The sequence below is a fragment of the Podarcis muralis genome, chromosome 13 (assembly GCF_964188315.1).
Source record: "Podarcis muralis chromosome 13, rPodMur119.hap1.1, whole genome shotgun sequence".
In the NCBI taxonomy this organism is placed as follows: Eukaryota; Metazoa; Chordata; class Lepidosauria; order Squamata; family Lacertidae; genus Podarcis; species Podarcis muralis.
Window position 1 is genome coordinate 13,135,912 of NC_135667.1, and position 15,346 is coordinate 13,151,257.

Here is a 15,346-nt window from a genome sequence, read left to right on the forward strand (position 1 = left end):
AGGAGAAGAAGGGGTAAGAAGAGCTGCAGAAGAACAAGGAAGGATAAGAAAAGGGCTGTAGAATTGAGAGAAAGCTGCCTCTTACCAGTTCCCAATTGCCCTCCCTAATTTTCTAGCAGTCCTTGAGGCACCACTAGGCTCCCTCATCCATCTCCATGGCTATATGGCTTCTGGCCCTAGGAGAGCCAAAAGTGGGGAGAAGAAGTTGCCTATTCAAGGACATCCAGGGCCCTTAGGAGCAGCTCCTTCCATTGCCTCCCAAGGACCTTATTAAAAAGTTAGCATCAAGAACTTTATTAAAAAGTCAGCTTTGGAGCTTCAGCTGCCAGGACTTCAAAGTACAATGCAGGGAAGTTTGGAAGTCCTATAAATTATCAGTTTTTGGAGGTTTGGAAGTAGCATGGGGCTGTTTAAAGCAGGGATTTCAAACAGCTCGTGCTGCCCTTTGAATCTTCAGGCAATATGCTGACAAAGCAGACCCCCAACAGGATTGAACCCCACTGTTCCACCCATCAGGTGATGTCACCCAATTATATCAGATGATGGACAGGTGGGTGTGGTTTGCAGAATATGGCCTCATGAGTCATCTTGGACTCCCGGGAGGGGCAAGACTGACCCATGGGACAGAGGTTTCCTACCCCTGAGTTAACATTTGCCCAACAACACTAGATACTGAAAAATCCTTGGTTTTGCTGACATGATTGTGATAGCATTTTATCTGAACAATCTCTTCCTTTGGTAGACATGATTGTTGCATTACTGTTAATTTCTCTCATCTACTTTTGATCAGCTTACTGCAACCAGGGCCAGATTTTGGTTTGATGAGGCCCTAAGCTACTGAAGGTAATGGGGCCCTTTATATGTCTAGCTGTCCTTTATCAACAACAAATTGTTGCTGTTTTGTGTGTGTTGAATACATGCTATATGGTAATTTATGGACCTAATAGGTCGATACACAACACAAAACACTTTTCCTCTATGTAGGTTTTATTTTATTTGTTTTTTATCTTATATTTTGGAAATGTACATCCAGTTGTTTTTTTTCTTTACATTTTTTGAGGGCCCCAAGAGAGTGGGACCCTAAGCTATAGCTTGTTTAGCTTATACGTAAATCCGGCACTGACTGCAACTGTTAGCTGGATTGTTACTCTTTGACTCCTGCCTTTCTTGATGATTCTGCTTTTGCTTGATGGGCTCTGAAATCCTGTCAGGCCTGCCCTGGATTCTTATCAGCAGTGAAGAAATTTGCTCTTTTCCACGTTGACAGAATGCCAGTTATTAACTGGCACTGCAACATGTTCATGTAGAATCAGAAGAATCTTTATTTGCATCAGCCACTAGCCAAAGCATTAAAATAAAATGTACTGAAGATAGAGGTAAAAACTTAACAATAAAAAATACATTTTGGGGATTTACATCAATAATCAAATAACAGATCTTATTCTAATTGCCATATCTTATGTAGCCATATCTTACAGGGAAGTTGTGTGATTGGTTATTTAGATTAGTGTTGCCTAATTTGGCTTTGTGGTGCTGTTAAATAGTAAAATATGACTGGCTATTGTCATGAAATTCTACTCAATATCACCCAGAGCAGAAGTCCAATGTATAGTTAGCAGAGTAAAAACTTGTAGAATTGCAGGATTCCCAGTAAATAGACAAGAGGCAATTGTATTTCATCCAGCAGAGCTTTACTGCTATTGAAGGTAAAGTAGCACAATGGTCACAAATCCAATACATTCAGGACTGGCACTGTCCATAAGAACTCTAGTTGCAGCAGACTTAACTTAAACTTATAATAAATTATAATAAGTCTAAACCTTAACACTAAGCATACTATGTAGAGAACACCACACCAAAGGGAAAGAAAGACAGAAAGGAAAGTGAAACCCAGGTTCAGCTTCTCTGAAGGAATAATCCAAACATCATGAACCTTCTGCTTGTTTCTTTCACACAGAGAAGCTTCCAGAAACCATCTTGAATTAATTAGAATAAGAAAGATCTCTACATATCAGATCAATACTTTCTGTACTAAGAAATGCAAACTCACAGCTATATGGTAAAATAATATCAGGGCATTCAATATAGGTAGATCATGTGTTTGGATTGCACAGAAATGTATCAGGTTTTTTTGTTTTCTGTGCAATTTTAATAATACAGGGTTCCTCTATAGGAGGCTTGGACACATAAACCCTAAATATGTCACTGGACACCAACTCCCATTAGCTTCAGCCAGCATGGCCATTGGTCAGGAATGATGGGAGTTGGAGTCCAGCAATGTCTTGAGGGTCACAACGTACCCACCTCTGCTCCATAGATTACACTTGAATATTCCTAGAATGTCTAATGATTGGAACAAAAGTAGATAACTTATTACAAATACTCATCATTATTAGGAGAATGTTCTCAACATTTCCAACACTTGGAAGTGTGTGTAAGTAGGAAGATGTGAAGGAAACAAATGTGCTTGAAGTGTTTCCTGTTAGTTTTGTACTGTATTTTACAAAGAAAATGTATTTTACAAAGCATAACTTGTATTGCCTTTTTAACTTGTTAACTGCCTTTAAAAAGTGTGTGTGTGTGTGTGTGTGAGAGAGAGAGAGAGAGAGAGAGAGAGAGAGAGAGAGAGAGAGAGAGAGAGAGAGAAATGTGAGGATGGGGGTGTTTGCTGTTATTTTGTTGCCTGAGAACATGGGAGTGTGAAGACTTCAAGCAGGCTCTGTCTGGAAAAAATTATGAAGACAGGCAAGCAATGGACTAACGATTTATGCATTGCTATGAAAGTCTGTATTTTTGGAGCAAGAAGACCAAACCCTCTCTTGGGCTCAAGGGAGAGAAATAAATTGTATTGAACTCAATATATAAATTATACAGCTTGTTCAGTTGTTGCCATCCTGACAAGATTCATCTTCAAGTTTTGTTTAAGGAGTCTATTTTACCACAAAGGTTTGGGGGTGAAACTGCAGCACAAATCTGAATGAATCAAAAATAGCTAACATTTTCCAGCATGAAGACTGGTTTTGGCAAGTTATTCCAAAGTTATTTAAAAATATGTGCTAGCTTTACTACACAGTTAATTAGACTACAGTGTTGAAAATCAATTTCACTCACTTATATCACTTTATTTCATAGAAATACTTCATTTCAAATAAACCTTAAAATTTACCTTTGATGATATGCACTCACTATAAAGACACTACTGTGTTACTACAACATTAGTCAAAGAAAGTGGGATGATAAAGTAAAACATAAAGTGATCACTGAAGCACTACACTCTATTTTCCTTTCAGATATCTGCCTAAATTTTATACTTCATCATCAGTCTCCACATAGCAACTTTGATCTCCTTGTTCCTTAGTGTGTAGATCGTGGGGTTCATCAAAGGGAAGACCACAGTGTGGAAAAAAGCCACTATCTTGTCAAAGGGGAAATCTTGGAAGGGGCGGCAGTAGATGTAGATAGCCGGACCAAACATGATGAAGACAATGATGATGTGGGTGATGCACGTAGAGGAGGCTTTGCTCTTCCCTTGACCAGAGCCTGTCCTCACCTTGACCAGCAAAGCCCCATATGAAATGAGGAGGAGGATGAAACATCCAGTAGTGACCAGCCCACTGTTAACAAACATGACAAATTCTAATGCATAAGTGTTGGTGCAAGCCAGCTTGATGATCTGGGTGATGTCACAAAAGAAATTGTCCAGTTCATTGGGGCCACAGAAAGGAAGTGGTATGATGAGAATCACCTGGATTATAGAATGTATGAATCCTCCTGCCCATGAACCTACAACTAACATCCAGCAAACCACTCTGGTCATCACAGTGGCATAGTGCAGTGGGTGGCAGATGGCTACATACCGATCCACAGCCATGGCAATAAGGAGGTTGATCTCGGCCCCACCCAGAAAATGAATGAAGAAAAGCTGCGCAATGCAGCCCCTGTAGGAGATGGTTCTGCAGCCAGCCAAGACGTTGGCTATCATCTTTGGAGGGGTGACACAGCTGTAGCAGATGTCCATCAAAGCCAAATTGGCCAAGAAGAAAAACATGGGGGATCCCAGATGGGAATATTTCAAAATGGTCACAATGATAAGGATGTTCCCAGGTAGGATGATGACATAGAAGAGCAGGAGGAGACAACATAGGAACAGCTGCAGCTCCCAGATCTGTGATAATCCCTGGAGAACAAACTCTGCCACTACTGTGTAGTTCAGTTCCATCTCCACTACTGTATGGTTCCATTGTTCCATTTTTAGAGTGCATAGCTCTGCAGTCAAATAATGATGAAGATATTAAACAGGAAAAATCTACAAGGTGGGTTTCCCCTCTCCCCCTTTCATCTCAAGGTTATATAAACAGTGCATACAGCCCATTGATTGGCTGGTTTGTAAGAAACCAGTGGTCCAGTTATTGTTTGGGTATCTTGTCCAGCTATTGCTTTTTCAAAAGGCAAATGAAAAGTCAATTTCAAATGAAAAGAAGTTTATCATACTGGTATAGTTTTCAAAGTGCCAGGAATAGATGCACTTTCTTGACTAAAGCTTGGTAATCTCTTTTTTTACCACACATATATTTCCTCTAATAAACACTGGCTTCCTTGTTTTCCTAAACCCAGAGTCTCAGTGTGATTATATCTGGGGTAAAGCATGCTTCTCCAAGAGGGGTTCAGTATTCAGTTCAGCTTCGGCTGAGCATTCACCTCCACATGCCAACAACATAATCTGGGACCATTGTCCATACTGTCTAGGCCTTGATGCAGCCCAGCAACACCAAAAGGACCACAGGTTTTCCTTCCCTGTTCTAGTGAAAGAATTTCAAGGAGGGTTATTCTCTACTGGTCATTGACTGAAATAAAAAAATGAGAAAGATAGAGTGGTGGAATTTCTATTTAATAAGCATCAGTTTGAGGCTCATCTGTGCATTTCATATTTTAGTGCTCTTTCGCTTGCTGCCCAAATTAATGCAGTAGAAATAATGTTATGATTGGCTACTAATGTCCTCCTTGTTAGGTTACTGGTGTGCTAATAGTTTAGGCTGAGTGCTCAGTGTGTAACGAACGAACTCTGGGCAATATATATATGAGATATATACATCTTTTCAATTAGATACCCATCAGATCAGGAAGAGATAAGAAATATCCAGCTGTGGGCAGAAGTGGGTAGAGAGAACGAGCAAAAATATTTGATTAGAGAGATCCTGTGCTTATAGTGCCTAAATGGAGTTAAGAGAGTACAGAAGTTGTTCTCTGAAGATTTATTCCCTGCTTTAGGAGCGCCTGCTTGCTTCCATCATTCTTTGCCTGGATAAATAATGGGACTGAATAATCACAGGAAATAGATACACACACACATAAAGGTTCTCTCTCAGATACCCACATTATGGACCCGTGAAGTAGAAAATATGCAAACACATGAGTTTTCCAGAAGAGGGACCTCAAAATATTACCTTTCTTTTTCTGAAATCCGGTCCCTCCAAGAGAAAAGGCATGATTGTTCTCTCATTAAAATGGATGCAAGTTTTAGACTATCTTTTGCAACATAGAAAACAATGAATGTATGTTTCCTTTTAAACTACTAATGAGAGGAAAAACAGTTTAGATAAAGAACATAAGAACATAGGAACATAAAGAACATAGGAAGCTGTCTTATACCGAGTGAGACCATTCATCTATCTAGCTTGGTATTATCTGCACTGACTGGCAGTTGCTCTCCAGGATTTTAGACAGGAGTCTTCCCTACCTGGAGAACCCAGGGATTGACTCTGTGGCCTCTGTACCACTTCACTATTGGTAGCAGAGAGAATTCAGAACCTTGCCCATCCCATCAAAGACCTTGTGGCTAAAGGAGTGAATACAGTCACTTCAGCTCCCTCACCCTATTCCTTTATCACTCCTCTTGCTTTCTTGCAGAAGGAAGGAAGGAAGGAAGGAAGGGAGGGAGGGAGGGAGGGAGGGAGGGAGGGAGGGGGGTATGATGGGAGACAGAGAAGGCTGAAGTGTGAAGATGTAGCTGTCACTTACCCCCTGCTGCCACCAAGTGTATGACAGCCCTTGAGGCAGCGGCAGGTCTGCTCATCCTCCCTAGCTATATTACTTCTGGCCCTGGGAGAGCTGAAGGTGAGGAGGTGTGTATCAAAGGATAAGCTGGGCTCTTGGGTACAACCCTTCCACAGGCTCCCAAGGGCCTTATTATAAACCAAACTTCTTTTTCATTTATTTCCAATGCTTCAAGGCTACTTCAAGGATGTTGATTGGAAGCTTGTGGCTGACAACCCCATTTTGCAATCCTAACTACACTTATTGGGAAGTAAATATATTTGCATGAACATGCTTAGGAAAGTATGGTAAGGTGGGGATGCCATGATGATTTTCTGGGGGCAGTACACAGGCTATGGATTTTCTCTTCTGCTACATTCCTCAAAGGAGACACATATTTGAGAACAATGAACAAAACACCAGGAGTTCTATTGCTTTTATTTTGTTTTTGTTTTTATATAAAGGTTTTGCTTTCTCAGTGAAAAATTGGTGTTTTTTATTTGGAAATATTTATATATGATTTTATATTAATATGTTTTTTGGTCATGTTAATACCATGGTTCATCCAAGGAACACGAAACAGTATCCATGTTCCCCAATGTACATTCATTGGAGTGTCAGAAAGCGATGATGTCTACCCTATTTGCATAAGATCTACACATCCATGAGAACCTTGTGCCCCATGAATCTTGGGAAGAGGGACTGATTGTGAAATCACTAATTTCTTTATTTCTTCATCAGTTTCCACATAGCAACTTTTATCTCCTTGTTTCTCAGTGTATAGATCATGGGGTTCATCAGAGGGAAGACCATGGTGTGGAAAAAGGCCACCACCTTGTCAAAGGGATAGTCCTGGAAGGGATGGCAGTTGATGTAGATGGCTGGACCAAACATAATGCAGGCGATGATGATGTGGGTGATGCACGTAGAGGAGGCTTTGTTCTTTCCATGGTTAGAGCTTGTCCTCACCTTTATTAGCAGGGCCCCATAAGAGATGAGGAGGAGGATGAAACATGCAGCACTTACCAGGCCACTGCTAACAAACATGAAAAATTCTAATATGTAAGTGTTGGTGCAAGCCAGCCTAATGAACTGGGTGACATCACAGAAGTAGTTGTCGAGCTCATTGGGGCCACAGAATGGCAGAGGGATGATGAGAATGACCTGGATTATGGAGTGCAGGAATCCTCCAACCCATGAACATACCAGCATACCCCAGCAGACTACTTGGGTCACCATAGTAGCATAGCGCAGTGGCTGGCAGATGGCCACATACCGGTCAATGGCCATGGCAATGAGAAGGAACATCTCAGCTGCACCAAGAAAATGAATGAAAAAAATCTGAGTGATACATCCCAGGTATGATATAGTCCTGCGTCCAGAGAATATGTTAGCCATGAGCTTTGGTGGGGTGACACAGCTGTAGCAGATGTCCAAGAAGGCCAGGTTGGCTAAGAAGAAAAACATGGGGGATCCCAGATGGGGGTCCTTACAGATTGTCACAATGATGACAAAGTTTGCAGGTAGGATGATGATGTAGAAGAGCAGGAGAAGAACACAAAGGAACAGCTGCATCTCCCGGAGCTGTGACAACCCCTGGATAACAAACTCTTTCACTACAGTGTGATTCCCATTTTCCATCCTTGCAGATGTAGTCCTGCAAAACAATTATATTCGGATTGTTAAACAATAAATGATTGCAATCCCACCGCCCCCATTTATACACCTTATTATAAATGCAACCAATTGGTAGGCTGGCCAGGAGCAGATCAAACTAGCTCACAAGTTCATGTTACATTCAGGTTCTGTGGCTTTTGCGCAGAGAAATGAAGATTGCCTAACAGCACTGTATGGGATAGATGTCTCAGTGATATGTGGTCCAGCTGGACTGGATGGCTATAATATGTTCAGAAAACTAAACCCAGGAGATGAGTCATATGGACTCCTGTGTCCATATGATGTCACTGATAGTGAAGAACATGATGTCACTGATAGTGAAGAGGAGAAATTCATTTCAGTGTGCAGTTAAAGCCAAATCGATCACATTTGCACTTTCAAAATCAATTCATGGTTTTTTAAAAAAGAAAACCACATAGATATTTATCATCATTTTATTGCAAATTTCTCCTAATATAAATATTTTTGTATGCAATTTTGCAAAATATACAGAGATTTCTGCAAAACAATTTCCTTTGATCTAATCAATTTCTTTAAATATTATTTTCACTTATGTGCATTTTAATGCACATTTTGCTGTAATATAAGCTATTCTCTACATATTACTTAGGTGTAGGACTAGGATGGTATTCACCTCTAGTCCTACTCAGTGCAGATACATTGAAATTATTGGACATGGCAATCTTTTGTTCATTAATTTCAATGGGTCAACTCTGAGTAGGACTTAGGTGACTATAATCCCTACACTGCAAAATTCAAACAGGTGCGAATTTCAAAGGTTGTCTTTTCTTTGGTTTGCATATTGTTCAGAAAACTAAACCCAGGAGATGAGTTACATGGAGTCCTCTGTGATCTGAACATGATATCACTGATAGTGAAGAGGAGAAATTCAATTCAGTGTGCAGTTAAAGCCAAATCGATCACATTTGCACTTTCAGGAACAATAAACAAACCACAAGACAACTATTGTTTGAAACTTGCACTTATCTGAATGGATTGAGCCTGAAACCTTCTGAAGTGCAAAACAGATTACCACTGAGTTATGGCCCATTTCCCAAATCTAAGGATAACAAGACTGAGATTCAGTGCTGCTGCTGCTGCTTCTGGACCCTATATCTTCCTTCCTCCAACCACAGAGATTCTCAAGACCATGATAGAATGATCAGATCTGACTGAAAACCTTTTGCTGCCTGAAATGAGGAATAAGATCTGGCTTCCTCAACCTCTGCCCTCCAGATGTTTTGAGACTATAATTCCCACCATCCCTAACCCCTGGTCCTGCTAGCTAGGGATCATGGGAGTTGTAGGCCAAAAACATCTGGAGGGCCGAGGTTGAGGAAGCCTGAATAAGATGGTGCCCCCACCCCACAATACCACACTCAGCTGCTGACAAAACTGGCAGCTTAACTTTGCTTTGATTCCAGAGAATCCTCAACTACACCTCAACTACAACTAGCTTAGGATGCAAAGAGCAGGCCATATGGAACACACAGTTCTGCCCTCTACATTTTGCAGCATCCAGCATTTGCCACCTGAAGCAGCTTCCTCAATTTGCATAAAGGGTAGTGCTGGCCATACTTGCAGAGCTCAGCGACTAGGGACAGAAGGAGTTGTCATTTTCAGTTTTGTGGTTTCTCATTTTTCCAATTTTAAATTCCATTCCCCACATTTCAACATCAGTTTGATATTTGTTTTAAAAAGAGCCATAATCAAAACCAATCAGCATTTTAATACAAATTCCTTCTAATTTTTTGCATTTAAAGTAATGACTACCCCCTTAAAGGGGACACAGAGCCTAGGACTTGTCGATCAGAAGGTCAGCAGTTTGAATCCCTGCAATGGGGTGAGCTCCCGTTGCTCGGTCCCTGCCCCTGCCAACCTAGCAGTTCAAAAGCACATCAGAGTGCAAGTAGATAAATAGGTACCGCTTCAGCGGGAAGGTAAACAGCGTTTCCGTGCGCTGCTCTGGATCGCCAGAAGCGGCTTAGTCATGCTGGCCACATGACCTGGAAGCTGTACGCCAGCTCCTTCGGCCAATAAAGCAAGATGAGCACTGCCACCCCAGAGTCGGTCACGACTGGACCTAATGGTCAGGGGTCCCTTTACCTTTTACCCCCTTAAAGCAAGAATAGGGAACCACTAGTCCTCTAGATATTACTGGACCACAACTGTCACCATCCCTGACCACTTGCCATGGTATCTGGAGCTGGTGAGAGTTGAACAACAGCTGGAGGGCTGCAGTTTAGCCAACTCTGCCATAAAGGTTTGAGGCAGTCAGAAAAAAGCAGCCACCATGCCACCCAGCCTGATCCTCCACCAGACCCCTCCTCCGTGTTCTCTTTGCTTCCTTAGTATTGATTAGCATGGAAGATAAGAACATAAGAAGGGTCTGCAGGATGAGGCCAGTGGCCCATTTAGTCCAGTATCATCTTCTCAGAGTGGCCCACCAGATGCCAGCAAGCAGGTCAACAGCACTCTCCTCTCCTGTGGCTGCCAGCAACTGGTATCCAAAGTGAGCCAAATGATCAACAGAGGAGCAAGGGAGGAAAACTAAATCCATGCAAAAAGATAGTGTAAAAATAGCAAAGATGAGACACTTACCCTTTGTTCCCCTTCAATTTGTAGCCCTTCTGGCAGAAGAAATCTTCCTTATCCTCATACTTATATTGCTTATGGAGGGAGTGCATCCAAGGATATACTGAGCCCAGAAGAAACACCTTCCAGTGATCCCAGAGGACCTCATTATAAAAGTTAGCAATAGCCAATTTCTTTTATTTCAGTGGTGCTTCAAGGATATTGATAATCAGCATGAGGTTTGACAATCCCATTTTCTAGTCACTTCCCTGTTTAATTGTTATTTTTTTATTAAACCTCAACACAGAATAAATAACAGCTCTCCTTTTTTGTACATGAATTAATTATATGATACATACATGGCTATGGGCTATGGGTAGTAATAGCACAGTTTTGTTAAATGATTATTTTTTTATTTTTTAAATATTTTTATTAATTTTCTCAGTAACAAACATCACAAAAATAAACATCAAGAAAGGACTCTTAAGGGGGGAAAGAGAAAAAGAGAAAAACAGGAAAAATGGAAAAGGAAAAAAAAAATCTATTTACATATTCAATATCAAATCCAAATATGGCAATGGGAGAGTATCCTCCTCCATTGTACCTGATGGCAGTAGACTAGTTTAGTGACTGTGTGGAAACATGGGAATCTGCCTTGTACTGACTCAGATCTACAGGTCAATCTGCCTCAGTATTGTCCAAACTGACCTGCTCGGATCATAATGCAGTGTTGTTGGAAATGAAATTGTCTCTGCAGGGGTCTTACAGATAGATTAATAATAATAATAATTTATTTATATCCTGCCCTCCCCAGCCAAGACCGGGCTCAGGGCGGCTAACAACAATAAAATAATACAACATTCTAAAATCTTTTCATTCTAAAATTAATTCAAATCAAATTGATGGCAACCACTGGGCTAGAGTTCTGTGAAGATTGCCAAAGGAGGGAGTCAGGCTGTGCCCTGGCCAAAGGCTTGGTGGAACAGCTCTGTCTTACAGGCCCTGTGGAAAGATGTCAAGTCCCGCTGGGCCCTAGTCTCTTGTGGCAGAGTGTTCCACCAGATCGGAGCCACAGCCAAAAAAGCCCTGGCTCTGGTTGAGGCCAGCCTAACCTCTCTGTGGCCTGGGACCTCCAATATGTTTTTGTTTGAAGATCGTAAGTTTCTCTGTGGGACATACCAGGAGAGGCGGTCCCGTAGGTACAAGGGTCCTAGGCCGTATAGGGCTTTAAAGGTTAAAACCAGCACCTTAAACCTGATCCTGTACTCCACCGGGAGCCAGTGCAGCTGGTATAGCACCGGGTGAATGTGATCTCGCAGCGAAGACCCCGTAAGGAGTCTCGCTGCAGCATTCTGCACCCGCTGGAGTTTCTGGGTCATACTCAAGGGCAGCCCCACATAGAGCGAGTTACAATAATCCAGTCTGGAGGTGACCGTCACGTGGATCACAGTGGCTAGGTCAGGGCGAGAGAGGTAAGCAGCCAACTGCTTAGCTTGGCGGAGATGGAAAAATGCTGCCTTTGTTATAGCTGCAATCTGCACCTCCATGGAAAGGGAGGTGTCAAAGATTACACCAAAACTCTTAACGGACGGTGCTGGCACTAATTGCACCCCCGCAAGAGATGGGAGTTACCCCCCCCCAATCCTATATTGTCCCGTCCCAGCCACAGGACCTCTGTCTTTGAAGGATTTAACTTCAACCGGCTCCCACGTAACCATCCAGCCACAGCTTCCAAACATTTGATCAGTGTGTCTGGGGCCAAGTCAGGATGGCCATCCATCAACAGATAGAGTTGGGTGTCATCGGCATACTGCTGGCAGCCCAACCCAAAACTCCGGACAAGCTGGGCGAGGGGGCGCATAAAGATGTTGAAAAGCATTGGGGAGATTATCACACCCTAAGGCACTCCACACACCAGGGAGTGGCATGATGACAGTTCCCCTCCCCAAGCGCCACCCTCTGTTCTTGACCAGAGAGAAATGAGTGCAGCCACTGAAGGACTGAGCCCTGGATCCCCATGTCAGCAAGGCGGTGGTCCAGGAGTTCATGATCGTCCATGTCGAAGGCTGCTGAGAGGTCTAGAAGAATCAGCAGCCCCGACCCGCCTCGATCCAGCTGCCTGCGGAGATCAAGAATGAACGATGATTTATTGAGCAATGAGCAGATGATTAGGAAGGCCCAAAAGACTCTAAAGGATTACTTTGAGACAAATATTAATTCTGAGGTGGAAATAAGAGTCGTTTGGGATGCAAGTAAGGCAGTAATGAGAGGATTCCTCATACAACAAAATTTGATCAAGAAAAGGATACAGAATGGGAAAAAAGACAACATTCTTTCTCAATTAAAAGATAAAGAGAAGAACTTGAGATCTAATCCGAAGAATCAGCAGATTCAAAAGGAAATTAAAGCACTACAGATCCAATACTCCCAGATTATAGATCAGGAAATAGAATGGAAAATAAAGATGATGAGACAGAGAAACTTCGAATCGGCAAATAAATGTGGAAAACTGCTGACAAAAACAAAGTACTATTACTAATATTGTATCAGAAGGAAAGTCTATGGAGAATCCTGAAGAGATAAGAAGATGTTTTTAGAAATACTATAAACAACTGTATAAAAATGGAAAAGAAGATAATGGTAAAATCGAGCAATTTATCCAAGTGCATGGATTGTCAAAAATTCCCGAAAATAAAAAGATCCTACTTAATGGATTGATCACAAGACAAGAGGTTGAGAATGCAATAAATCAGATGCAGCTTGGTAAAACACAAGGACCAGATGGTTTGTCAGCAAAATACTATAAAACTTTGAAAGACTGGCTTATTCAGCCATTGATGGATGTATGCAATAAGATATTAAAGGTAAAGGTAAAGGTACCCCTGCCCGTACGGGCCAGTCTTCTCAGACTCTAGGGTTGTGCGCTCATCTCACTCTAGAGGCCGGGAGCCGGCGTCGTCCGCAGACACTTCTGGGTCACGTGGCCAGTGTGACATCGCTGCTCTGGTGAGCCTGCACCAGCGCAGCACACGGAACGCCGTTTACCTTCCCGCTGTAAAGCGGTACCTATTTATCTACTTGCACTTAAGGGTGCTTTCGAACTGCTAGGTGGGCAGGAGCTGGGACCAAAAGACGGGAGCTCACCCCGCCGCGGGGATTCGAACCACTGACCATACGATTGGCAAGTCCTAGGCACTGTGGTTTTACCCACAGCGCCACCCGCGTCCCCAATAAGATATTAAGAAGGGACAAAACACCTGAAACCTGGAAGGCAGCCTTTATAACCCTGATTCCAAAACCAGATCAAGATAGGTCCAATGTGAAAAATTATAGGCCGATCTCATTACACAATGTGGATTACAATTTTTTTGCTAACATTCTGGCCAACAGGTTGAAGAAGGTACTAACAGATTATATTCATAAGGACCAGGCAGGATTTCTACCTGGGAGACCTATGAAAGATAACATTAGGAATATAATTGATTTGTTAGAAAGATTGGAAGTTAAAAAAAAACTCTAAAGCAATGTTAATGTTTATAGATGCTGAGAAGGCCTTTGATAATGTTTCATGGAGTTTTATGAAAAGGAATTTAGAAAGTATTGAGGTTGGACAATAATTTTTAAATGGTATTAATGCGATCTATTTTGAGCAAAAAGGTAAAATCATAGTTAATAATGTGGTTTCAGAATAAATTAGAATTGAGAAAGGAACCAGGCAATAGTGCCAACTTTCCCCTCTGTTTTTTATTTTGGTCCTGGAGGTTTTGCTAAACATACTAAGGAAAGAGGAAGAGGTTAAAGGTATAACAGTAGGATCCAAGCAATATGAGTTAAAAGCCTTTGCTGATGATTTGGTATTAACAGTACAAGACCCAGATTCCAGTGCAGTGAAAGCACTGGAGTTGATTCAAGAGTTTGGGCAAGTAGCAGGATTTAAGTTAAACAAGAGCAAAACCAAAGTGCTGGGGGGGGGGGTTAGATAACGAGGTGAGAAAAATCCTTCAGGAAAAGACAGGCCTTGTTTTGTGAAAAAAGGTGAAGTATCTGGGTGTGAATTTATTGGTGAAAAACTTGAATTTTTATAAAGACAATTATGAGAAATTATGGAATGAAAGAAAGAGAGATCTTGAGATTTGGTCAAATTTAAAATTGTCATTAATGGGCCGAATATCGGTGGTTAAGATGAATGTATTGCCAAAGATGTTGTTTTTATTCCAAGCTTTACCAATTACTGATAATGTCAGATGTTTTAAAGAATGTCAGAAAGCATTGTCTAAATTTATCTGGCAGGGGAAAAAACCCAGAATTAAATATAAAATATTAACAGATGCAAAAGAGAGAGGGGGATTTTCCCTGCCAGATCTGAAGATATATTTCGAGGCAGCAGCTTTCTGCTGGATTAAGTAATGGATTCAAATAGATAATGCTGATGTGTTAGACTTGGAAGGATTTGACAATGTATTTGGTTGGCATGCATATTTATGGTATGACAAGATATCGGCTCATAAAGGTTTCAAAAATCATGTAATTAGAAAATCTCTATATAATGTATGGATAAGATATAAAGATCTCTTGGAAAGGAAAACACCCAGATGGCTTTCACCAATGGAACCTAAGGCTCAGAAAAAGTTGAATATGGAGAGTAAATGGTTGAAATATGATGATTTACTAGTGAAAGAAAATGAAGAATTTAAACTAAGACCATTTGACCAAATCAAAGACAAATTAGATGGATGGTTACAATATTATCAGATTAATGAATTATTTAAATTGGATAGGAAAAACCGTTTTGCAACAGAAAAATCCAAATTGGAAACGGAATTGTTAGATACTAATGTTAAAAATCTCTTTAAAATGTATTTGTTGTTAGAATGGCATACAAAGGATGAACAAGTTAAATCTGTGATGATTGATTGGGCAAGAGATGTTGGACACAATATAATGTTGAAAGATTGGGAAAGGCTGTGGAAGAAAGGGGTTAAGTTTACTGTATGTACGGTATTAAACGAAAACATTATGAAAATGGTGTATAGATGGAACTTAACCCCAGTGAAATTAGCAA

The 15,346-nt window shown here is 41.2% G+C and overlaps 1 protein-coding gene and 1 pseudogene across 1 annotated transcript; both read right to left on the minus strand.

The window, feature by feature from the left end:
• Window positions 1-3,286: 3,286 nt before the first annotated feature.
• Window positions 3,287-4,222, minus strand: LOC114582356 (olfactory receptor 4N5-like; annotated as a pseudogene).
• Window positions 4,223-6,759: 2,537 nt separating this feature from the next.
• LOC114582654 (olfactory receptor 4N2-like) lies at window positions 6,760-7,674 on the minus strand. Its single transcript, XM_028703842.2, has one exon. It carries the CDS (start codon window positions 7,672-7,674, stop codon window positions 6,760-6,762), a length of 915 nt encoding a protein of 304 aa, XP_028559675.2.
• Between the last annotated feature and the right edge of the window lie 7,672 nt (window positions 7,675-15,346).